This window comes from Numida meleagris, chromosome 11, assembly GCF_002078875.1.
Source record: "Numida meleagris isolate 19003 breed g44 Domestic line chromosome 11, NumMel1.0, whole genome shotgun sequence".
Classification (NCBI taxonomy): Eukaryota; Metazoa; Chordata; class Aves; order Galliformes; family Numididae; genus Numida; species Numida meleagris.
Genome location: NC_034419.1, coordinates 73959 through 100390, shown reverse-complemented (window position 1 = coordinate 100390; position 26432 = coordinate 73959). Strand labels below are relative to the sequence as shown.

At 42.8% G+C, this 26432-nt stretch overlaps 1 protein-coding gene across 6 annotated transcripts in view; it reads right to left on the bottom strand.

Moving 5' to 3' along the window:
- POC1A (POC1 centriolar protein A) overlaps positions 14034–26432 on the bottom strand; it is a 61994-nt gene continuing 49595 nt past the window's right edge. Inside the window, exons 10-12 of one of the 6 annotated variants that reach the window (XM_021409220.1) lie at positions 24449–24589; positions 23643–23709; positions 14181–14316 (exon numbers count right to left, since the gene is read on the bottom strand). In XM_021409220.1, coding sequence (XP_021264895.1) covers positions 23674–23709; positions 24449–24589 — 177 coding nt within the window. In that variant the 3' untranslated portion in view covers positions 14181–14316; positions 23643–23673. Of the gene's footprint in view, positions 14336–23642; positions 23710–24448; positions 24590–26432 lie in introns of those variants that run through there. The other 5 variants (XM_021409218.1, XM_021409219.1, XR_002442459.1 and 2 more) reach the window with 5 other exon arrangements.

Here is a 26432-nt window from a genome sequence, read left to right as displayed (position 1 = left end):
CATTGTACCTGAAATAAGAGGAAACTGGAGGGAAGCTGTCTTCAGGGAGGAGAAAGAGAGGCCCTTCTCAGGTCTCTAGCAAACACATGAGGCAACATCAAACCCTTAAGGAGGAAAGAGAGCAAGTCACAGTCTGAGTAGAGAACACGGTTTGTCTAGAGTCATCAGGGGAGGAGGCTCAGTGTAGGAGATAGGAAACCATTTGAGAGAGGATTTGCTCAGGAAATCAAACAGCACCTGCAGCTCTGTACCTGGGTTGTGACACAACCATGCACATTTCAACACAAGCTGTTTCCTTGGCCTAACGTGAACGCTGGTGAGAGGTGCAGGTGATTGTGGGGACCTCTTTTGATGACATTGTTCTACAGTCTCCAAGAACAGTTCATTCTTAGCAACCCATCTTGACCAACATTTCTGCCTCTGGGACTACAGTATCAGAGAAGAGAATATCACCCATATCCAAAACTTGTAGCTTTAAGACACTCTCAGGTCTTTCAGCATTACCTCTGCTCAGCAGGTCTTGTTCACTTGGTTTTTACTTTTATACCACTCCATTAATAGAAAATATTATCTCTGTCTGTGGAAGGAAATGACCTGGATCTTCAGGACTCAGTTCACCAGCTCCAGTTCAAGATGAGACAAACCAAAATCTCTCTGCAGTGCTGTATCTCCACCCGCCACCCAAACACCAAGGCATCTTTGAGGATACAAATACATTCAGGTTTGTATGGGATGACATGGCCAAAATAAAGGAGAACACAGGTGCTGATTTTGGCTCAGCTTCTCACTAGCTCAGACATTGTGGCAGAGCTTAACACTGGGTGCAAAAGTCAGCTGAGATGGTGGCAAAACAGCCAGACAGGCGGCCTTGCTACGCTTCAATGCCAGCAACATGCTAGAAAACCAAGTTAAAGAAACCATAGATTTCTGCATCAAAGTTGGAGACTGCAGTGTGACTGCATTGTGGACAGAGCTGAGATACATGGTCCTAAGCAAGTCACTGTGTCTTCCAACAAGTCAGGATCCCTGTCCATGGGAGGCAGTTTTAGTATCACCTTGCCGATCTCACAGAGCTCCAGCTAAGATCTCCAAGACACTTACTCAATGCTGCAATTACATGACTTGTCATCTATGTGATGCTGTGTGACTGCTGAGGAACCTACCAGCAAGGTCTATGAAAGGTCTCCAGTGGGAGAAAAGGACTAGTTCCAGCAGCATCCAAGACTTTTTAGGGTAAGTTGTCTCACTGATGAGATCCACATATCATCACATAAAGGCAGCACATGGTCTTCTCTTCAGTCGTGTTTTATCAGATCCAGCTGCAGGGCATGTACCAAGTCCACAAATGTCACGGTGTAATGAGCACATGATTTAGCCAGGCTTGCTCCCCAGCAGAGGCCACAGCCTCAAGTAAGAGGGGGGAAACCAAAATCAAGCCCTATGGATAAGCCCTACATTTTCCCAGAATTGTTTTTTCTAGCTTTACCTGACTGTTGCACTAGAGGGTACTGAGTTTTTGAGCACGTACCATGGTGGCCCATCAGTGGGCTATACTGGTGGATGGACTTCCATCCCTGCAAAGCAAAACAAAATTAAACACAGAGCCTTCTGTGAACAGTACACTACTTCACTTGGGGTGGGATCACCACCAGCCAACACGTTGCTTAAAATGTGCCTGGACCCAACTGAATACTACCAGCTGCAAGACAACATGCAGTTTGTCCTACAGGGAAACACAGAAGCCAAGATGCAGATTCAAGAAAAGAAAGAAAAGGCTCAAGGCTCAGGGGGAAGAAGGCATTTAAGTCCCTTTTGGTCAACAGCTAGAGAGTCCTCAGCTGGAACTTCCCTGCAGGCTCTGCATAACTGCAAAAATCTTAAATTGAGGCACAGGGGCTAATTTTAACTAACCTCAGTAATTTTATCTATTAGTTAAACTGGTACAGATAGAGATGGATGGATTACAGCAGTCATGCTCAGAGTGCTAAGGAGTTGACTTCAGAAGAATCATTGTAAACTTCTAATTTCCATACTGACAGAGAATTAGCAATAGGAAGAAAAAGAAAATAGAACGACAACAAAAAAAACCAACCTTCATTAATAAGTTAAATCATATACAGTTTCTCACCGGATGAAACAAGGAATGTTGGTGAGAAAGACATCCTAAGATGCAGTGTGGCCAATGCAGAGCAAATATCAAGGCAGTGACTGAAACAGGAGTGAAAGAAGAAGGAAGATAATTTCATTTTGTAAACAGTGATGACCAGACAAGCCATTGTGGGTGCCCATCCTTGCTGCTCACCCTCCACACGTGCAGAAAGATGTGAAAAAGAGTTCAAGCGGTCTCTAAAAGCCTTTCCGTGGGCTGGCTTGGACAAGAACTCCTGCAGACTACGTGTCTCACAACCACAGCTCACTTCTTCAACCTAGAGGCTCTCCTGCCCTTGGTTGTGCATAAGCTTAGACCAGCAAGCTCCTTCCTTTTGGATACACCAGTATCAGGCTCCAGCCTGCAGCAGAAAGGAGCTAGAAGGACCAGCAGCATGAAGGACCAGGAGCACTCTCCATCACGTTTCGCTAGTGCTGCTGTCTGGTGGGTCTAGAAGCCAGCACATGTCCTGCATGGTCCCAAGAGCTAGAGCTGAACAGAGGAGCCTGGAGCTGTACAAGCTACAACTCCCAACCAGCTGAAACCACAGCTTGCCATAACCTCTTCATGGCCCCAGAATAGCAGGGGAGGAGATGGAGCCCACACCCATGTTTAATGTTAATACATTAAAATCAAATCCACAAATACCAACTGGAAGTTTTTTCCCTCTCACTGCTTACACAATGCTCTAGAGCTCCTGACCCAGTCGTTTACCATCCCATCCCTGCCACAGTCCCTCAGGGCATCTACCCTCTGTGGTCCCCAGCCTTCATTCTACAAGTATCCTTAGATCTGAAGCATCTAGAGCAAGGACATGGTCCCTCAGATGCTTTCAGCTGCTATGGAATGCTTTCCCAGACCATGGTGGTCTGTGGTACCACAGTCACAGTCCCCTACTGTGCATCAAACATCCATGGCACCCAAGTAACCTAAGGTACATGACTGAGTGGCCTGAAGATGTAAGGGGACACCTCTTATTAAACCCAAGATAGGTCGGGAGGGATAAAAGAGGGAGGTACACACATCCCCCTGTTCAGGTCCAAGGGAAACACTGCACCTTTCAAAATGAAGGTGAGTGAAGAAGCAGCTCACCACCACCTCCAGCAACCTTTTACCAGTGTATCCCAAGCAGCAGCAACAGCAGTGGGGGCAGGATGTGCAATGCATCCCCCAAATCCTTGGACAGGACCAGAGCAGCTTGCTGCAGGATTAGAGTCACCTCTGACCAAGCCTGTGCAATGCCATGGTGAATTAAGGAAAGATGCCTTTAGCAGACTGGTGAATTAAGGAAAGATGCCTTTAGCAGACATTCGTTTAACTTTCTGATGCTTCTTTCCCATCACAGCAAATTAGTAAGGTATTTGCATCTAAAAGGCAGGCAAGCCTCTCACAGCTAGACCAGTACTCTGAGGCCAGGGCAGTATTCACCAGGAGCCAGTCTAGAAAGTGCAGATAACACACTTGTGAAATTCACCACTGGATCTCTCCATTCCTCCGGTGCAGTGGTGAAACCGGGCGGGATGGCCAGGCTGCCCTTGAACTACAAGAATTGGGAGCAAGGGAAGGGAAGTGGCCCCCAGCCACCTTGCCAATTTTCATTGCTATTAAATATAATAATCTCTGCTCTCTTTAAACTTTGCTTTTCCTCTGAGACCTGACAATAAAGAAAACCCAGTAATGAGGTGGGGAGAGAGGCGGAGTAATTGCAGTGAAGAATGTAACCTCTGAGACAAGTTTGCTCAGAGCAAAAGGCAGGGAGCATAGGGAAACCCAGCAGCTGCAGGGAGATGAAACACTGGCATCTGACTGGTGAGAAAAAGGGAGCAAGCCAGAGGCTGGCTCACTGTTTCTTGAAATAAAGCAAGTGGATATAGTCCTGGTGGAGGGAATGATTCAGCATTGTGGGAATCGAATGTTGTTTCTGCATTAGAACAAGAATTCTCTTAATTTCATGGCCTCTGCTGCCATTTGGGATCTTTATTAGAACTAATAGTTCTTTTCAGGGGACTTTCTACTTTATTGAGGTTCTCTGAAAGTTTTCATTACTTATTCTCTAGATAAACCTTCCCCAGCAACGCATACTCAGTATATAAGTAAAGTAATATATACACATATATATATATCTATCCATAGAGATTGGGTAGGTGGAGTAAGCACGGAGACTGCAGCTCCTGTCTGTGCAGCCATCTGAAAAACTTCTGGGCCTTCAGTTAAAGGCAAGCTAAATGTAATAAATACCTTTACGAATCAGAAACCCCTTGATGTTGGAAAACTACGAATTTTTGGTGCTGGATAGTCAGGACCTGAGTAATAGAAAATTAAAGGAGGAGAAGTTAAATAATTAACAACATACATATATAAGATAGCAACAACTTATGTATAGCCAGCATGAAAATATATGATATACTTTGTCACACACATTGCAAGAATATCCTGCACAAATTAAAAGGACAAGTCATGACATGCCTTAGGGAGGGCCTGAAGAAGGTACTGAGGAAGGCCTGGCACTTCCTCACCCCCCTGCGGTGCTCTTTGTTTAACAAAGGAAGCGTCCTTCGGACAGAATGGAAGAAGCTTTGGAGAAAATCACCATATCAACACGATAAGAAGAGTACTGAGACATCTTGGAAACAGCAGGATGGCGACTGACTGGCACAAGATAGCACATGAATTAACAGGTGTCCGAATGTAATTAACAAATGTAAACCTTCGATAAGATTGTGAACCTGGAGTACCCAGCCAATGGGGAAACAGGGGACGGGGTAGGCAAGGGGAGGGAAACAAGGTACAGAAGCTGTCATACTGTGTCCATAGGTGCGCTCCTGCTTGCAGGACGCCCGCCATTGCAATTGCGAATCAAATCTGCTTTGATCAGAGATACCGTCCTGATCAATTATTTGGATATTTCCAACAGCATCAACCCCAAGCTCTCCATCAGGAGTTTCACTTTGTTGAATGTCACTGCCTTTGTTAGCAAGCAGGCAGCAAAGTTAGCAACAGGCACAGGCAAAGCAGCCAGCTGCTTGAGGCAGCAGATTGCCAGAGGTGGCAAAAGAGCTGGCTGCACACCAGAGCCCTGCAGAACCAGTTGCTATGGCTGCACCCTCACCTACAGCCTGGGAACAGCACAATCCCTGCTGAATTAGACAGCACTGACCTTCCCTGCCTTTCACAGCACCAGGGAGATGATGGACATAACTTCGAGTAGGCAATCACTCCTGCTTACATCGGCACTGGAGGGGCTGCTGGCATAGACCCTAACCAGATCTGTCTGGAGATTCTATCATAAAGTACCACAGTGGGGAGCAGAACAGAGCCAGGGTTTCCCCGTGGCTCTGCTCCCCACCCCACCCTCATTCCTTTCCATCCATTTTGGAGGTTGAAGTGGTATATGACCTGATCCTCAGAGTTCTCGATTACCTGGTAGAAATAAGAGGCCAGTGCATCCCTGAGCTCCTCCTGGTCCTGCAGATGCCTCTATCTACATCCCCCAGCTGGTATTGAAGGAACATATTACACTGCCTCATAAACTGGTTCTTCTAGTAGCTTTCAGTCATGGAATCATAGAATCATTAGGGCTGGAAAAGGCCCCTGAGATCAGCCAGTCCAACCATCAACCCAGCACCACCATGCCCATTAAACCTCTGTGCCCATCTACACAGTTCTTGAAAACCTCCAGGGACAGTGACTCCACTACCTCCCTGAGCAGCCTGTGCCAATACCTCACCATTCTTTTTGAGGATAAATTTTTTCTAATATCCAACCTGAACCTTCCCTGGAACAACTTCGGGCCACTCGCTCTTGTCCCTTTGCTAGTTACCTGGGAAAAGAGGCCAACACCCACCTTGCCACAACCTCTTTTCAGGGTTCCAGCCCATCAATCCAGCCTGTCCAGACCCCTCTGAAGGGCCTTCCTACTCCCAGGCAGATCGACACTTCCCCCAAACTTGGTGTCATCTGCAAACTTACTGAGGATGCACTCAATACCCTCATCCAGGTCATCAATAAAGATATTGAAAAGGACAGGCCCCAGTACCGACCCCTGGGGAGCACCACTTGTGATCAGTCACTGGCTGGATTTAACTCCATTCACCACCACTCTCTGGGCCACAGAGCCAGTTCTTTACTGAGCAAAGAGTGTACTTGTCCAAGCCATCAGCTGACAGCTTCTCCAGGAGAATGCTGTGGGAGACAGTGTTGAAGGCTTTGCTGAAGTCTAGGTAGATCACATCCACAGCCCTTTCCTCATCCACCAGGCAGGTCACTCAATCATAGGAGATCAGGCTGATCAAGCAGGACCTGCCTTTAATGAACACATGTTGGTTGGGCCTGATCCCCTAGTTGTCCCGCACATGCTGCATGATCGCATTCAAGACAATCTGCTCCATGACCTTCCCTGATATCAAGGTCAGGCTGACAGGCTTGTAGTTCCCCTGACCCCCCCTTCTGACCCTTCTTGTAGGTGAAGTCTCGTTTTTGCTTCCTTTAAAAAAAGCAATGCCAGCACTGAGCTGTTGATGTTTAGCCAGCAGTGCATGGTTAACAGCTGGCTCTTACCAGCACCGGCTTGTGATCATACCTGAGCCAAGACAAAAAAAAAAAAAAAAAAAAAAAAAAAAAGCTGCTTTCCTGACTACTGGGACCAGGGTAGAAAGTGCAGCCTCTTCTCCAGCTCACAAGAGTATAGCTGGATCAGCTGAGGAAAAACCATAGCTTGGGAAGCTGCATGCCAGTTTTGGGTTTGGGACCCTGAAGCCAAAGGGATCTGTGACACTCTGACAGGCAAAAAGCTGGACTACTGTATGCGTGTTAGGAAATGAGTCTTGACAGAGATGATGGACAGTTTTGTACCAGCTTCTGCAGGATGCTGCACAAGATTGGCCCTCCAAAAATCAGATCAAACAGCCTTATAGAGCATCACAAGTTCTTCATAGTAAAATGACTGTGCTCAATGCTTCCTCAGTGACAGGCATCTCAGGAATTTCCAGCATCCTTGGGCCTCCCCTCTCCCACCTGGTCTGCCAAATTTAGAAAGCCAATCCCATGGCCTACCCTATCCCTGCAACTGCTTCACTATGTGACCTGCAGGTACTCAGGCAGAATTTTCTGCCCCCGTCACCTGCAGTGTTGTCAAGGCACTGCACTCACAGACAAATCACTCCTTTGCTCTCAGATGAGCCCCTCTCCAGCAAAGATGCCTGACTGAGGGGAAAGGCCATGCCAGTAGGTGTGTTTTAATATTCTCATCAAGCACACCTTGCTCCAGACACTTTGCAGCAAATTTTCCTTTATAAGGTTTATCAGTTTCGTAAATTATACAGCAAAAGGAAGAAACATTTCATGTCATGACACAGGTCAAATAATCTCTCCCTTAGGAAACAACAAATTCTACAAAAAAATAACCCAGCAGTTGCGTATTGATCTTTAAGCAGAAGATGAAGTGACATTAAAGGCATTTCTTAATCACCTTGGCATCATGTAGGTGCAACCATATTCAAGTCAGTCACCTGGAGGGGTTTTGCTCCACAAGCCTGCAGGCTTTTAGCCTGCATTTCTCATAGAAAAACACTTGGCAGGAGCCAGACTACAACACTTGCATGCCTTGAGCATGTTTGTCTCCTAACACAGCAAGTCAGTGGGATAGGGAAGGCGGTGCAGATAGCAAGGCTTAATGTGGACCTAATAAGCCCCCTTACAGTTTCTTCAAGGGAGAGGCACAAACAGCTGTGGAAGCACCCATGGTATTTTGACACCATATTGTAGTTCTCAGTACCAAGCCTTGGGAGAACAGACCAGCTCCATTGCAAGTGCAGCTGGACCTCTCCCAGATTCCTCCTCTCCATCACCCACACAGGATCTCAATCTGCTGCTGGGGACCATCTCAAGAACTGTTGTTACAGTACAGCCCCTGCTTCCCACAGCTTTCCAGCTGTGCCACCACTGCACAAGAGAGATAACCAGGGGGAAGAACATTTTTTAATCACAATGCTGACATTTTCATTCCAGATCTTTTCCTCACATCAACTTGGTATTAGAAAACATCACCCTAACTGGGGCTTAACCTATGGCCAATGTGAAAAGAAAAGAAAGAAACAGTAAGTGAAGGAGGAGTTTTGCCAAGTTTCTCCACGTTAAATGCTGTCTTTCCTAAGACCTCAAAAGTAGAAACCAAACACTCTCTTGGCCATGCTGCATTAACTTATTTGACAAGACATACTCTCATTTGATAGGAAAAAAAACCCTCTGTGAGGGCCCAAAGCCTCATTTTATTTAAAGCTGCTTTGGGGATAGGTTACTTAAACTCTGCCACCACCACAGGCAGATGCAGGACAGGATGCAATGTCACAGAACAGAAACTGATGTACAGCTGCACAACCAAAGCCTGCTCTCTCTTTCCCAGAATCTCCAAGGATTTGTGATTAAACCAGAAGAGACTTTCAACCACAGTAGGAGCCTGGAGACCCACAGGGTCTACAGGCTTCCCTCAGAGGAAACAGAACAGGCTGACATTGTTTCTCCTGCTGCATCAGGGCACGAGTCCTGGCTGGGGACTGCCACAGCTCCCCTCACATCATCCACACAGCTGCTGAGCTCGGGATGTTGCCCTTGGGCCACTGGTTCTCAGGTAGTAAGTGAGATGTCACACACTTCTACCCCAACTGTACTTATTATAGGAAAACCACACTCAAGAGCGTGTACCATGGCACAACTACTCCTACCTTGGTGGTCACAAGAGACCAGGGCAATGCTAGTTCCTTGTCTCTTGCAGAAAGCTCTTACCTGGTGAGTCCAACATGCAAAAAGAACATTCTTCAGCCATAGATATGCATCAGAAAACAGCAACAAAAAAAACATCTACTGCCCCAGAACAAAAGCAATAACGTCCTCTGAAGCAACCACATTCTTTCAGAGAAGACAGGCAGCTAGAAGGAAAAAAAAGGATATTCCAAGGCTTTCATAGGATAGAAACCATCTGAATGCTAACCCAGTTAGCACCAGGCAGCCTGCTGCACTGTACGGACCGAACATTTATGTATGCAGAGTAGATTCACAGAAGGGCAGAAGCAGGAACTCCCCAATTAGATTTTATCTTGTTATAAGGAACTTCTCCTCCAGAGATGACTTCACGGTGCTTAGCACCCTCAGAAGCTGTGAAGGCTGAGAAGGGAAGTTCAGAAGATCTGCTATATTTCAGGCACCAAAGCCTGGCTCTGGCTTTCAGATGGCTGTACAAATGTGACAATGGAAACTTTGCCCAAAACAGTGTATTTTTGTAGGTCCACATGAGGGGAAGTCTGGGTGGAACAGCTCCCAGACATCTGCTAAGAAATTACTGACAGAAGGGGTGGAGAAAGGGAAGTGAGATGGAAGGGAAGGGATGACAGGGAAGTGAGCTAGAGCTCCATCCAGGCAACAGCTCAGTTTAACCCTTCTGGTCATCAGCTGAAAGAGCAGCTGCCACCATCAGCAAACTGCACAGCTGTGAGCTCTCAGAGTAAGTGGGATCAGCCTTTGTAGTACCACTTGTTGGAACTTTGCTGAAAAACTATCTTCATGGTTGACTACAAGCTTTGCACCATGCAGAACATCACCATACCCTTAGCCTGATGAGTGTTCGGAGGGCAGCAGCAAGTCATTATTTGTGTGGAAGATGCCTTCAGGGATCAGAAACAGTGAAGGAGACAGGCTTTTGGTGCTGGGTCACTGTGCTGTTTTAGCCTGCTTGGTGACAACAGGGCAGTGGGTTTCCTGCTGTGTTGGGTTTATTGCTAAGAAAGAGCTGGAGTGAGGATAAAAATCTAAGGGTAGTCAGTGGGGAAAAACTTCCTTGCAGATGGCAAGTTCAGAGACTCAAAGCCACCCAGCTTGTCTCAGGTGCTGCTAAAGCAGGCAGTGAGGTACCATGTGCCAGAACATCCCCAGTTGTTCATGGCACTCACCCCCCCCACCAGACATCACCCCACAGCTCCCTCTTCTGACACGTTCTGACACATTTTTGCTCAGAAATGATCCCATTTAACTTCAAGGGGTTGTTTTGATTTTCTTCTCCAAGCCCAGGTCATTTTGATGGCTGTTGGTGTAGGATAAGCCCTTTGGCAGGAAAGTGGCCTGGGGAGCAGTACCTCACTCACCAAGCAGGGGTTTGCAGCCTCGCGCTGAAGCCCTAGGTGACAGCGTTGGGTGCAGTACATAACAGCAAGGCAGTCAGCACTCACCACCCCACAGAAACACTAGCTGCTGGGCTACAAGAAGAGAGAAGGTAAAGGATGAAAGAGACATGCTCTGGGAATGAGCTGACCTCTCTCTTCCCTGACACACTACAAACCAACATTCAATTAGCTCTTCATCCACAGAAACTGCATGTCGAAAGAGGAAGTAATTTATATTTATCTCCAGCAACAAAGAGAACAAGGGATTGAAGAGTGATGTTTGCCTGCGATGGCGGTTTCCCCACAGAGCTAGAAATAGATCCCAGCTTTCCTGGACACACACATAAGGCTTTCTAAAGCAGGCTAAATCCAGGTTAAATATACAGAAGAACATCAGTAAGAGAATATTCTTTTCCATTACATTTTGTTCCTAAAGCTACGGCTGACCGGTATGCGTGATTTGAGAAGCATTTGCACTGTATGAAGAGACAAATAATTTCTAAAAGCAAGGGGAGAAGTGTAGCACTGTAACATGAAGTTGTTAGTTGCTTTCATGTCACAAGCAACAAACCTTTGCAAACTGATTTGTTTCCCTCCCCTCCTACTCACTCATGTTTCAAAAAACCCTTTGCTTAAGAGCAGATCTTTAAAGACATTGTACAAAGTGGTAAGTACCAAGAGACTTAGATCATAGTTGGATTTTGTTTTCTAATTAGCTGACAAACACATGTAACCATTATGCAGGCAGAGGATTCCCCGGGCCATCTCACTTCCCAGCCAGAAGAGTCAATACTACAGTGCTCTCTTTTTGTCTTTTCAGTTATGAACTGAACTGCTGTATCTGCCCAATTCCACCTCTCCGAAAGGAAGGAAAGTGGGCAGTGCTTGAGGATTCTTACTTTTTCACCAATCGCAGTTATGTTTTACATGGTCCATGCTTATAGCAGCCAAAATCACAGATTCACAGAATTATTAAAAAGTCATTTGCAGCAGCCTCCAGGCACAACCTGCTTCCCCAAGGGACCAATCTCAGCACAAAGAACTATTGCTAAAACTTGAGTGAGGTCATACATCTGGCAAATATAATGGCAACAAATCAAACTACTTTTTTGAGAACTTGGCCTGGCTGCCCGTGTGCCTTGGAGATCCAAAACAAAATCTTTTAACTCTTTGTAGCCTCCTCCTGCACAGAGCTTATCACAAGCAGTTTTCATGGTAAGTCATACCCTCACACAGTGTAGATACATACATGCTCCTCGTTCACAGCTGATCCTTTGCTTCTTGAGCTAATGGCTTCACAAATCAGTTACTGGAGATGTTCCCAAGTAAAAAAATAAATCACAAATGTAAAAGCAGAAGTGGATTCAACTCACTCTGGAGGCTATTCTGTCCTCAGTGTGTGAGAAACATGGTGCTTCATGGATGGAGCTGAGCACAGAACCCAGGGAAAAGACGGGCAGTAGGATTTGGGCTCCGCAGATGTTTTTTGAGTTTATTGCTCAAGAACAATAAAGTGGTGTGCTTTCCTCTCAAGTAATACCCATGTATTAGAAGTGCCAGTCCATTTGAAGTCCTGATATTCAGCTCAAGGTAAGAGGCAGTAGGGTGGGGACACTGAAAAGAAAGCATGTTGCCGAGATATGGGACAAAGAAATGACTGAGATGGAGAGTATTGTCAGAAGAAATCCCCTTCTTACCACCTAAATCACATGGAACTTGTTAGATTCCCTCTTCCCTTAGCTCTCCACACTCACTCATGGTGCATTACGTTTACAAGAATAGATTGCATTGATCAAATGAGTACTTTTAAGAAGCTGAGTGAGGAAAAGCAACTTTCCCTGCATTTTGCTAGCTTGCCCTTCAACACCTGAGCATCTCATCTGTTTTATAGGCACAATTATCTTTCAAACAGATTCACCTAGAGTATCTGAAAGGAAAAAGCATATTTATCAAATTTTGCCCAAGTCATTTGTACTGTATACACTTTAGGGAGAGTGGCAAATCGCTTCTGTGGTGTCTAAGACATGAGAGATGTGGTCTCTAAGACAACAGAAATTACAAATTAAAAGAAGTTTAAAAATCAATGACTGCTGGAACAGCTTGTTTTCATCTCCCCTCCATACCCACACCTCAAAAGCCAGCTCACAGCACTGGGGATCAGGTTGACAAATGAAGGTTTTGCAGCTCATTTTTGTCACTGCTTCAGTGGCAGAACAGGCACACTCACCTCCGAATTCCCTCCTCCCCAGCCAGCCCATCACATAGGTTCATTTCAATTGAAATGGTAAGTCTCCCTCTCTCAGTAGAAGGCCACTGAAAGCTTATAGAAAGAGCATGAAAGAATTTCTCTGAAGTGATTCCATTAGTGTAATCTAACAGAAAATAACAATTTCTCAGACTGGGAGGTTAGAAACAGAAAACAACAGTCTGTGATGGAACAGATAGAAACTCAGATTTATAATCCACCCGAAAAGTGCGGAAATGAGATTCACAGAAATGAAAAAGAGTGAATTACAGTGACAGTGCCAACAGGGGTTTCTTAAAGATGTAGCAAATACCAGAATGGAAAGAGACCAAAAACCTCCTGGTGATGGCAGGGGATGCGAACAGCTTTGTCCGCATGGGAGGAGGATTAACATAGTCCAGACACAGTAGAAGCACAGACTACAACGGGAACAGGTGCAAAAAACTGGTGTAGCCATAAGGTCTGTTAAGACCCATGTGAAATAAGGGTCCCAGCCAAGTCTCAAGCATCTGCGATGCCACAGCACATCTAGAGATGAGGGTTTTGGAAGCTCTGGATTCTGCCAAACAAGTGTGACAGTCACGGGCAGGGACAGAAGCAAACTCCCTTATAACAGTTCAGAAAGACAGACGTGAGGAGGGGTTCGTTAACCCCGAGATACTCAAGTTCCTACAGCTCATTTCTTGAGGAATGTGCATAACAGTTTATTACAAGAAAGGAGATCTGCAGTATGTGTTAGCAAAAGAGGTGTTGGAGAGCAGTATCTGCTAGAAGACCGAATTCTTGTGCAGCTACACACTGAACATCTGCTAATGACCTGGAAGTCTTAGAAGTGTGATGCAGGGAACAGGGTGAGTGATGAGCTATTCAGCTGTAAAATCATCTGCAAAATGAAAATTAAATGCAGTCCAGTGTGAAAAAAGAAAAAGTTTCTGACTGCAGCCAGCCTGCTGCTACCTGGTTGCCTTTTCCCTCCCTCTATCCTGCCTTTAAATTGAAAAAATGGACGAATACAAAACAAAAACTGCCTGACAATCCACCCAGCATCTGACCTAGTAGAGCTAAGCCAGAGAGCTAGGCTCTCCTCTAGCCTCAGCACAGCAAATAGTTTTCCAAAAACTGCATGAGGGAGCAGGCTAAATACCACCACTGGTCCAGCCTCTACACAAATTCATGATTTAATAGACATTGTCAGATTTGCCAGGCATGATCTGGAACTTGTTGAGACAGACCCTTCAACAGGTGCCAGCTAGGACCTCCCATGCTTGCTGTGATATGAGAATGGAGGTGAGCTCCCATTGGCCAGGAAATCCTGGGCACTCTTTGCTTGTGCCATATAGCCAGCAACAAACCTAGCAGACATTTGGCAACTTTAGGATGTTTAAACATTTTAAATGACCAGCAGCTAAGGCAGGAGAGAAGAAACCTTTTCAGACCCCTCACTGGCTCCTACAGTATCTGGAAAACACAAGAAATCACAAAAATCATCCACTCTTAAACATAAAAATCTTTTATTTTAGCAAAGTAACAAAGCTTTGTATTTACAGATACAGTAACTGTACATATCAATTAAAAATTGATTACTCTCCAAATCATTAAAGTCACCCAGTCTGTTAGGAACACAAATCCTCGCAACCTCCAACTGCCTTCAGCGATGCTCCTCTTCCACAAAATCAGTTCTCTTTGTTCTGAATGATTTTCTGCTGGTTCTCCAGAAACTCCTTCAGCTTGTTCTCCGTGAGCGTCAGCCTCTGCTCCAGAATGGAAACTGTCTGCAAAACAAAAGGAAAGCTGTTGCCGAGTCACTCAGAGAGACAAGCTACAAGCTACACACTGTGTTTTCGGAGGGCAATGGAATGCTACGTTCAGCAAAGTACTTTGAGCTATTCCAGAGCTGTAACACCAGCGTCAAGCAAGAAACTCTCCCAGTGTAAGGCAGCACAATAGGGTGATGGAGGTGAATTAAAACTCAAACTGGCAACATCTACCTCAACATATGGCCTAAATATTTGTGTGCAATCCAGTTACCTCACAAAGGGATTGTTATATCCTCCTCCTAAAACTGAAGTCATCACGGACAGAGTACACAGGAAAAACATCTTAACCATGAAGCAATAAAAGCCTCTGCTGAAAACCCTTTAATGGACCACTATGAGGTAACCAAGAGACCTAACTGTGGAAAATCACTTTCAGATTCCAAAGACACTGGAATAACTGATAATAGGCAGTGATTACATTTAATGCTTTAATACCCATAAACTTCGCAGCAGCAGTCAATAGCTTTATATTCTGACCATTTTTACTGCATCAATAACATACTCTATCATAAACAAAGGATGTTTAGAACCTCAGACTTTAATAAAGTAATTCAAACATACTTGGGCTATTTTTATAGAAGTTATAAGTAGAAAATCTTTTAATAGAACATTTCATAAGCACATGACTAAGTGCAAAGAAAGCAGGTCTCGTTATCTCCATTTGACTTCTGGGGAAACTGAAATGCAAAGAAAGGAAATAGTTTGGCTAAGGTCACTTGATGGACCAGGAAAAGCCTCCTGCAGAACCATTTGGGAAATGAGAGGAACGGTTGGGAGAGATGAAAACACAGGCATGGTGAAAGCACAACATCAAACACTGCTATGAAACCATCTCCCTCAGCCACGTTGCACCACCACATGTTGACAAAGTCAGAAAAGGTTTTGCATCGTAAGATTCACCATAATTCACTTTTTTTCTCCGTCCAAACACAGCTCAAATCTTATCTGAGGCACCAGGTAGCATCCCAGAGCCAATAGGAGCCAACCACACTGTTACACACAGCTCAGTGAAACAAAGCACAAATAAAGTGGATTTCAGAACATGTTGAATTTGAGGAAGAGTTGCAAGGAAGAGCTTTTCTGCTTAATACTTTCACATAATTTTCATTCCAATAAACTTGTAGTGAGCATTGTTTTGCAAACCAGAAAAGGAAAACAAGAACGAAAGGAGATGCACCAAGTCCAAAGAACCATTTTGAATATACACGGCCTTAGGAAGGTATGGGAAAGTGCGAAAATGCCATTACTGATATATATACAGAGAGAGAGAGAAAGAGAGAGAGAGAGAGAGAGAGAAAGAGAGAGAGAGAGAGAGAGAGGAACTTCCCCACAAAGAAGGTTACTTCATTTCCAGTTGACAGTTTTACGCTGTTTCTATGGCCTATTCACAAACCAAACCCTTGATGGGAGGCAAATTAAACTGCATGCATTCAACTGGTGCTACTTTTCAGAAGGTAATGAACCAACAATTAACTCAAGGAGGCAAATGCCATCAGTCTTGAGGGTTGACTTGATGCAGATGTGCACTCAAACTGTTTCCCTATGGCTGGATATTAGCTTCTCATAGTGTCAGAAGCCTTATGCGTATTGCACACAGGGAAACTGTGAGGAGAAGCCACGTGAAAAGAAAGACACTGTTGCATCCTATTTACTTTTTACCCTCCAGAGAATATTCAGCTCCATCCTTCCCCAAGCTGAACAATGAAGGAGTCACATTTGCTTACATGATTATAAATTCCCCATCTCATTCTCCCCTATAAGTTTTATTTCCTCAACGCAAATAATACAAATGATTTGTGATAGTGGCCCAAGTACAATCCTGCAACAGTTTCAGCTTTTATCAAAACCTTTTCTTTAATTCAAATCAATACTTCTTTCAGTGGGGGCACCACCACATAGAGCTGAACACTCCTGTTAGCCTCAAGGCAGAGGCTTCTGCAGAGCCCCGTGGGGGCAATCTTTTGAGGACTATAGATAAGAAGAGCCCAGCAGTAACTGAATGCCAGCAGAAACCAGTTCGTCCACTGCCCAAGGAAACCTGAGCAGCAGAGTTCAGAGCAGAGGACATTTCCATTCCTCAGGTGACATACAGACTACTCAGCATATCCTGTAGCACATTTCAGAGAGCAATGAGAGAAAACCCCATGGTTAACCACAAGAGAGAGCAGTCCAGACAGAAGGGCAGTAATTAACTAAAACCAAGTATCAACACAGAACTGGGGGTGAAGCGGACAAGAGCATAAAAACAAAAAAATAATGCTATGCCCACCAGGCTATGGGATGCCTAACAAGTTGGGAATAAGACCAGGTTTGACTGAGTAAAGGACAGGAGACATAATGTTGCTCTGGTTGATCATTGCAGGATCCTGTAAAACATTTATCTGCACAATGTTACTCTGATCAGGTACTGACAGCCTTGTTGTCCCTACAAAGAATACAGTCAAACACCAACTGCAAAGTACAGGTGATCTTGCAGGCAAAATGTTACACATATGCTTCCTCTATTCCTGACATCATTAGCCACATCATACCATAAAATCCCTTTCTCCTCTGAAGGTAGAAGTAGTTTCCTAGCTTTACTTCTGTACAAAGATTCCTAAAATTCACTCCATCCCTAATGGTTGTCAGTTTTCTGAAGAGAGTTACAATGCACCAAATAGCCAAAGAAAAACCTTTTTTTTGGCTATTTGGTTTTTTCTTTTCTATCTGACATGTTAATTTATGAAGACAGCATTTTCTTTTCAGTGTATCAAAAAAAATTTGCCTGCAAAAGAACAGGCAGCAAATGCAAAAGTGTTACAATGGGAAAATCTATCAGACAATCTAATGACAATCGTAAAATAGGGATTTCTAATCATAAAGCATGAAGACACTGGAATGATTACATCTGTGCTATGAGTACATAATTCTGTAATTCTTTGTATCATCTTATAATGATGTTAGGAGGGTAATATCATGTTTTAAACTTCCAGGTGTATGGTAAGTAAGAATGAAAGTTGAAGAGGCTTTATGTTGCTTACCTGTAGCAGCACTCCGGGTGAGGATGCTGTAAACAGCTGTATTTATTCACTATGTTGGTGGGAAAAGCTAGTACATTCAACACTGTTGCTACTTAAAGCTTCTCCTTGCTCACAGTGAAGCTCAGAAGTTCCTTACAATCCTAAGTCACATGAGGACCAACTATCCACTTGATGGGGAAAAAAAACCAACAAGCATATCTTTCAGTATCTCTACAGATCCCATGCAACAGCCTCTCCTTCCTCTCACCTTACGGGGACCAGCAGAGAGGGAAGGCAATGCAGCAGCAGAAGAGCAGAGCACCAAGGGGATGGACGGCCTGCGGGATGGCAGAATGAGACAGGTAAGGTCTGACCTGGACTTGCAGGCTTAATTGCTCTGCCTCCTGCCATGCAGGTGGCATGCACACTGGTTTGTTTGAAGAGCTAACTGTCCAGCTCCGACTTCCTATGGGTTACCCAGCTTTCCATAAAAATGGTTTAGCCCCAAAGAGGCCCAAAAGTATAGAAAATCTCTGCATCCAAGGGGGCAGAAGGGCCCCTCCTTGACAAATGCTAATGAGTGGGTTCAGAGGTACCTATACTTTCTCTAAACAAATCCAGAGAGTAAAATAAACTAGCAAAGAAACAGTTCTCATCCATGTAGCCATACATCTCCATGTTTACAGGAAAAAAAAAAAACAACACCTCCTTCCACAAATGATAGTTTAAAATACCAGATTTAAACTGAAGAAATGAAGAGGCTCATGGGAGAACTTGAGCAGCAAGTCACATTAAAGTTCAAACATCAACCTGTCTGGTGAGAAGCACCCTTTCCACCTACCGTACAAAGCTTTGCCCTGACTTGCTGTCAGCCTCCCTTCCATTTCAGTAGCCACATCCAGAGGAACCCAAAGGATGCTACTGCTATTAGTAAGTACACTTAAAGAAAACTAGGCTGCCCTCTTCATGCACAAATTATACCCTAGCACTTTCTAGTTACGACTGGAACCTGCTACCAACACTCAGAATATGTGAAGCATTCTTAGCAAAAGCTGGTGCTTTAGACTAACCAATGGAAAAATAAATCTCATACCTGGTAGTAGAACAAGACATGAAGCCTTCACTGGTATTAACACATTAAGGAGCAAACAAATGCATGCGGCGCCCTTTGTATGTCAGGACTAGCCTTACTAGTCAAAGTCTTCAACTCAGAGATAAAATACACTAGTAACTTTTCTTTAGAAACTTCACATGAAAAAGATGATAGTGCCTCATCCTTTCAAATTAAAGCAAGATCTGCTAAGCCAGAAGTATTTTAAATAAGCTCCATAGTTCCTCATCATCCTACTTATTTTGAGCTCAAGCTCTTAAGTAAACTCACAAAGCCTATTTGGACCAAGTATCTCACAGCAGCCAGATTTAATGATAGCATATTATTTCAGAATGAAAATGTTTCATTTGGTCATTTCGTCTTCGCTCCCTCAGTATTTCTTCAATGCAACTTCATAAGTTTTCATACTTATTTTGAAACACTTTAATTCCACAAAATTCTCTCTGGTACTGCAAAACACTCAGCCCCAGTGTAGGCAGACAGGACTGTACAAGTCATATTTGCTGTACAGACAGGGTTAGGAGGGCCCACAAACACACTGGATAAGCGTTTCTAAGTATGTGTTTCTTCCACCTCCCAATATTCCACTTTCTGAGATGCCTGAATCAGTTAAATAGTCCTTTAATGAAAGACTACAGAAGCAGCTTTGGTGGTCTTGCAATGGGCTTGGTACAGTGACAACAACAGTGTTATCACTTAGAATACTCATTTCACCTTTTACATCAGAGAAAGCATACAAAGTACCTGAAAATTCTAGCACTGTCAACTTTGCCAGACCAAGTAGCATGGTCAATACCAATGTCACAGAGGCCAAATGGGCCCTGGAACTCAGCAAAGGCTCTCCTTTGTATTAAATCAGGCATGTCCAATCTGCAGCCCAAAATGCGGCATGCCCTCTGCCACTGTACCACTGTGGAAGTGGCTCTTCCCTGCCCAGCTCAGCTCCAGGCAAGCAAACAAAACATCGGCCCTTCACTCAGTGCAGCTCAGGCAAGCCACAAGTTTGGACAACCATGTATTAAATCAAACCTAGAGTACAAGAAGATGAGCTACAGGCTCTGCCAGTGAGCTCTGTGTAGTGCAGAGACTCAAGGCACATAAGCTATATCTCTAACTGTGCCTTTCAAAGTAGAGACCTCTTACTAAAATGTTTCATCATGCCTCTGTTGATTCAGTCTTGACAGTTGGTCAGACAAAGCTAAACTGATGATACTTGCATTGGGTGCTGCAAGTTTCTGGAGGAGAACAGCTGCTGCACTGTTAGAGCTCCTACATGTCAGAGAGTCCAGCAACAAGAGGAGGTAGGAGACCTCATGTTTCACCATGCACTACGAAAATACAGCATACTAAGATAAGCCACAATGAAATATCCAGGTATGCACCATGAAAATGACTGTACAGCATATTGTTTAGAAACTCCAGAACACCACTCACTCAGAAGTCTTCTCAACCACAAGGATGATGACATGCTTCAAAGACGTATTGCATCCTTTACACATCTGACTCTTGAAGGATGCTAATCACTCAGCTGAAGGCACCCAGCTCCTGATACTCAATGGCTGAATAACAATGTAAGTTAATCATGCATATCAACTGATCCTTCTTCAAGGTCTGCTCACAAAAAAAAAAAAACAAAAAAAAAAACTGTGGGAGGTGCTGAGCATTTCACTTCTCCCAGTCTTTTTTTATACTAGACACAACTCCAAGTGTCTGGAGTGAAGGCAAAAGTATACAAACTGTTTAATATAACTACTGCAAATGCAAATTTTCCACTGAAGTCGGGATGCTTACTCACAGACGATCCTCCTCCAGCTGAGTAGTTCAGCTGCAAGTGCAGAAAATGCATTTTAGATAAGGACACCAAGTAATATCTGTTCTTAATATATGCTCCATTTTGATTTCAGATGAAAACCACCTTTATGCTCCATGACTTGAAGGATAAGTTATCCAAGAAAAACAAAAACACAACACCTTTAATCTTCATTTCCACCTCTTTGGATACACGCTGAAATACTGAGATCCAGTCTTTAATTGTAAACAGACAAACAAAAATCATTTTCGTCCTTCTCACGTCTCTGAAATAACAGTAAAGAAGAGGATTTTTAAAAAACTGTTTAGACACTGGCAAAATACAAAGCTGCAGGAAAGGGAGGAGCAAAGCTTACATGATGCATGCTCATCACTCCCATCCTTCTCCTTCCTTTGTTGGATTTGAATTGCCCGATTTCCTACAGAAGGGCACCAGGGCAACTCTCAGTAAGCCAAGAGCTATTGCAAATGACTTCATGTCATATTTCAAGATAGCAAGACTATCGAGCACATGCTACTCTCCTGAAAAAGGCAGTCAGACTAAAATTTTTATTTTCACATGAAATATGATCTATAAATATGTTTAGAAAAATAAGGAGATACTGTCAGGTCACATTAGAGCACTATCTACTTAAAACAAAAACATGGCTTGCTGGAGTTCTGGTGAGGAGGAGAAGAGAAAGGTTTCATCAAACCAAAGACCTACTTAAAGGAAGCTGTCAAAACCCTCAAGAATAAAATCAAAGAATCATAGAATCCTTAGAGTTAGAAGGGACTTTTAATGGGAGAAATGAGAGAAATAATACAGATGTCTATTCAGAATTAAAAAAAAAAAAAAAGCAGCGCTTTGCTCAAAACAGAAAGAAGTTTTTTTGAAGTTGAATAGTGAAATTCAAGTCTTGCAGTAAGTTGCAGCAGCACTCTTCAAAAACAGCCTAACATAATGCATTTCACTTGAAAGAAATTAGGCTGCCATGAGTGGACAATTTATTATGAAGTTGGAATTATCGTGTTCAGGTTATACTTAAATTCCTTAAAATAATAAACCAAGCTATTTTCAGAGATACTAGCTTCTTTTTAATAGCTAAGAATATTTCATATCAATGTGAAATTTAAACTTAACCTATGGTATTCAAAACAAAGGCCCTCAGAGAACATTATATTTTTTTCTTATTATTTTAGCAACCGCAACTGTCTTAATATTCAGACATCGCATTCTTAAGGACCTTAAGTATGAGCATTTCAACACTAGTCACATTTTGCATTTCTATTCTCAGGAAACACAGTGATTAGCAGAGATCTGGTGTAGACTCTACTTCTGCTCTGACTGTTCTGCTAACAGGCAGCCACTATTCAGGTGATACTCACCAAAAACTTTACTACCTTGGCTTTGGTATCACAGATCACAATATGACATGAAACAAGAACAGGCACTTCCCTCCTCTATAGCAGGACAAAGATGCATCACACTTCCAAGGCAAACAGAACTCCTAACCATGCAGTGAATTTACTCAGTTCTTATTAGAGAAATCTGGATGAGAAGTGCCAAGGGAAGAAACAAGCCTGCTCCAGTGCATCCTGCTGTGCACTAACACCTTATTGCTTCAGCATTTCTACTTTCATTTGGCGGCCCACAGGAAGATACCTCTTAACAGAATAAAAACAATCCCGCTATCTTCAAGTGCATGACACTCCATCCAGAAATCTATCAGCAACAGAGTGAAGGTGTTGGTAATGGGTGAGCAGCAGACAATGCAGCTTCAAGTGTGTGGTGCAGAACAAAGCTGTATGCCGGCAAGAGATGACAGTTTTCAGATGATTTCTTGCTATTATCACTTTCAGCAGAAAATTTTGAAATAAAAAACACCAGTATTTTTTCTCCTTCCCTCTTTTACATTACGAAACGTTTACCACAATAAACCTTGAAATGATAGCTAAGGAAATGCTACAAAAATGACAGATTCAATAGATTAATTTTACATTCGCATAAGTTTGCAGAGTGGTTTATGACAATATCAAGTTTCCTCCACATTATATTGATACAGCATTGGAAACTATGATAAGCACAAGGAGAGCAGGAACTCAAGGTGTCACAGTAGAAATGTACCCAAGCTCCCACACTGCCAAAAAATTAGAAATTCTTGGTGAACTTCTGTGTTATAACTCATCCCCACGGTATGCCCATAAAGGGGAAGAAAAAAAAGTGTAGCTACACAACCAGGTGCCCTTCTGTTACCTTCCATTTCTTTGCCCTACTAACAGCACCTGTGTTCCTCCTCCTTCAGGAATCTCCTCTCCTACCCTAAAAATAAGGGTTCCATGTTCATTTGCATAAGCTTGACCGTTTTGTGTTGACTTGTTTCACTTCTAAACATTACAAAGTTAAAATTAAAATGAAGAATTATGAAACCATTTGAACAACATGTTGGGTACGTTTACTTGTGCATACGCATAGTGTTAAAACAAAATACAACAGACTAGAACCAAAGGAAAATAAAGTACTGTACAGACGGCAAAAAAAAAAGCTACAGCTGAAACGTTGCTGAATGCTCAGTTACTCAAAGCAGCTTTTACTTTTTTGTTTGTTTGCCTTGTTTTGTTTTACACTATAATTTCAGGGCTAGTTTCAATTTTATCCTAAATCCTACTAATTTATTCCTCCCCCAGTGATCTCTATTTCACTCTCTTTTTGCTAGGTTTAAAATAACATTTAGATTTTTTTTTCAGTTATGCAATGACTGGTAGAGATGTTTGCATTGCTTTTATCTAGTTTAAACCTCACACACGCTGTTTACTGCAAAATTTGCCTCTTCTGAGTACCAAGGAAGTTGAAAAGGAGACATTACACACACTTCATCAGAACTATGGATCTGATTTATGTAATAAAGATTAATAAATAAAAAAATAAAGATAAATTCCAAACTTACTAAGGACACATAAAAACAGTAAGATATTTTGTGTGTACGCTAGGTTGCATTTCCATTGTAAAAATGCAGAACCAATGTCATAGAAGAGTTTTTTTCCTGCAGTGTTCTAAAGATTCTAAAGACTACAGAAGTGCTTTCTTGCACTTCTGCCAAATGAATTTCAATATCTTTTGGTCTTCACTCTATTTTAGACTGTCTATAGTCCTAGAATGCTTTATATCCCTAAACCAGCACTTCTCCAATACCTGTTGGGTTCTCCAGTGCATCATCCTAGACTTTTTTTGGACAACATGTACTTCTCTGAAGAAAAGAGAGCCAACTCAAAACATTAACTAGTGTGTTCAATATTCAGTGTTAAACATCTGCTTGCTCTTCCCCAGAAACAACATTCAAACTTGCAGAAAAGAACTCCCACACAGATTTCTTCCTTCTTACCACAATGGTGTGCTCTGCAGATTGATGGTGTTTACCATCCCATGCCTTCTTCCCGGTTCTCATATCCCTCAAAAATATACAAAAAATTCAGCCCTAGGAAATGGTCAGAAACAAACATTTCCTAACAGAAATAATGAACAATGATTTGGTTAAACAGAAAAGACAGCTCTATCCCTAAATTCTTCTTATGCAAACACACACTGTGATAGATCATCATTAACAGTTGGTGCCATTCCAGCACTACTTTGGGTCTTTGGGGAAGAACAGCATGTGAATGCTTTGCACCGGATTAGTGAATTTGCTAGCTTTAGGTGAAAAGCACATTTGAGAGATGGGGCCCAGAAGGGCCCAGATGTGTAAGATGAGAAGAGAATACTGCAGAAATTGGACTGTAGAGGTGAATGTTGGGTGGAAAGAAAGAATCTGAGTTTGCCTACAGAATGCCTACAATATAACTGGGGAAGGAGGAGTAACCAGCCGGTTACTCATTGAGACAGAGTTCTACTACCTGCAATTTCAGCCACACCTTTAATTATTACCTTAGATAAACTTTGGCTAATAACATAAGGTACAAGAGCTTGCTTAATTAGCTCTCTGCTACACTACAGCATAAAAGAATTGGGGAAACAATGGAACCTGAATTAGATGTTCTAATGTGAGGGAACGGAGATACACTGATAAGCGGATCAAAAGAGATTCATCAATTAACCATGAAAAAGCCGAGATTTTGGACTAGCCACATTTATTCTATGAAGCTACTGCAAAATGTTCTCATTTTCATTATAAAATCAAATAGCAAACCATACCTGAGTCAGAACATCCAGTTGTCCTATAATGTGCTCCAAGGTATCTGCAAGATTGACGTCCTCCCCTTGCTGGTCATGGTTCCTACCAGTATCCTGAGTTTTTGTCTCCTTAAGATGAACACCACAATCCATTTCTGATGGCTAGAAAAATAAACAGATATAGTCTGCTATTGCAACGGAAACAAATGGAAAAGAATTTCTGTTTTATAGAAGGTAAACACTGAAGGACAATTTATGTTGGGAAACAGTCTAAAACAGCAAGAGAAATTTAAGTGTTTGTTCTTGCCATGGTTGGAAAAAGAAAAGCTGCTGCAAACTCATCTGTATACATAGTCTGGAGTGGCATGATTTTTGTTGGCAGTGTGTGTATGTATTTTCTTTTTAAAGTCTGCATCAGGAAAGGCAAAGCTTAGATAACAATACTGAAGCAATCCTGCAAGGCTTAAGTTTTGTATGATCAAAGAGCTTTGCATGTCCGTGTAAGAGCATAGACTGTGCAGGTAAATGGATACTAAATGGAGCCACACAAAGTGCTACCTCAAAATTATAGAATTGAATAAACTAATCTGATAGGAGTCAAATTATTTCATTCCAACAGTGTAAGGAGAAAAAGGTTTAGTGACTCGTGCAGCAAAAGGTTCCCTCCATGGCTGTTAGTGTTGTAAGAAAGCAGGGATGTAGAACTGAAGTTCAGCGAAAGCAAAATGATCCAACATGCATTACAGTACATGGCTTTGATTTAACCCTGATAATTTTTTTTTAATCTTGAACCAGTTTTCCCTCCCCAATGAGTTTAAGTGTACAAGATTACTTTGAAATTTCAATTTCAATTGTTTTAGTTATGCAAGTCTGAATATTTCATTCAGAATAAATTCAGTTTTTAAAATATACACAGATCTTTACTAAATAACTTTGTTCTTTCAAAATGCTATATTCCTTCTAGAACAAACACTATTTGCATTAATTATCTGCATCATCACCAGTAGAAGTTTAGAGTTTATCTAACCAAAGTTAGTCAACCAACATGTTATTAAGCAATTGCAGACTTAACTTCCTTACCTTACACTAACAGCCATTATTTGGATCTAAAGCCAAGATCTCAGAGCTTGAGATGTGGTTCTCCATGGCCTGATGCCTGGTGCAGTTCTATCCCATGTATGGGACTTACCGCTCATGTAAATGACAGAAGTTTGCAAAATTCGACAAAAAAGCAAGGGATCCTGACAGACTGAAAAACAGTCTCTATGAGTAGCTTCCATCTCCTCTCTCACACACGTTGCTGTGAAGGTATTTTTAGTGCTGTACTTAATCATTCATCTCTCTGCATTTGATGCAACAAGACCTTAGAACATCTCACATAATTTTAAAACCAAAACTGTTCAGTGTAGTAAGATTTCTTTTTAGATAAAAATGTAAAGAGAGTCTACAGGGACCCAGCTCACTGTCTTTTCCCTCAAGGCTGGTTGGGAAGGAAAGTCCAGGCAGAACATGTTCCCTTGGGCAGGACACACAAAGCCCAACCACCATCACCACATGCAGTGAAAGGCCACCAACACACTGCTCATATGCTGCTGAGTGGCACAGAAAGGCTCACTAGGCTGAGGTCCAGCACACCAGTTAAGCAAATAAGCAACAAGAAATGCAAAAAACAGAAACATGACTACAAGAAAAAAGAGGTAGCAGCAGTAGCAGGCTTTGGCAGAACTCCTGCTGCTGTTCACTACCTGTTGTTTAGAGCTGACCACTCTTCCAGTCCCTGTCAATCAAACCATCAGACAAAGACTATTCACAGTCCTCGGCCAACACAGGTCACATTGCACAGCCCAGTCACAGGAGCCACACTCGAACTGCTTTGAGCTGCAGGTAGCCCAAGAGTCATGTGTTGTTCACTGATGCACTAATTTAATCAACCAAAAATATGATCTTGTATTACTGAGATAAAGCCAGCCTTACAAAGTTGCTATTTGCTGTGTAAATTTTAGAG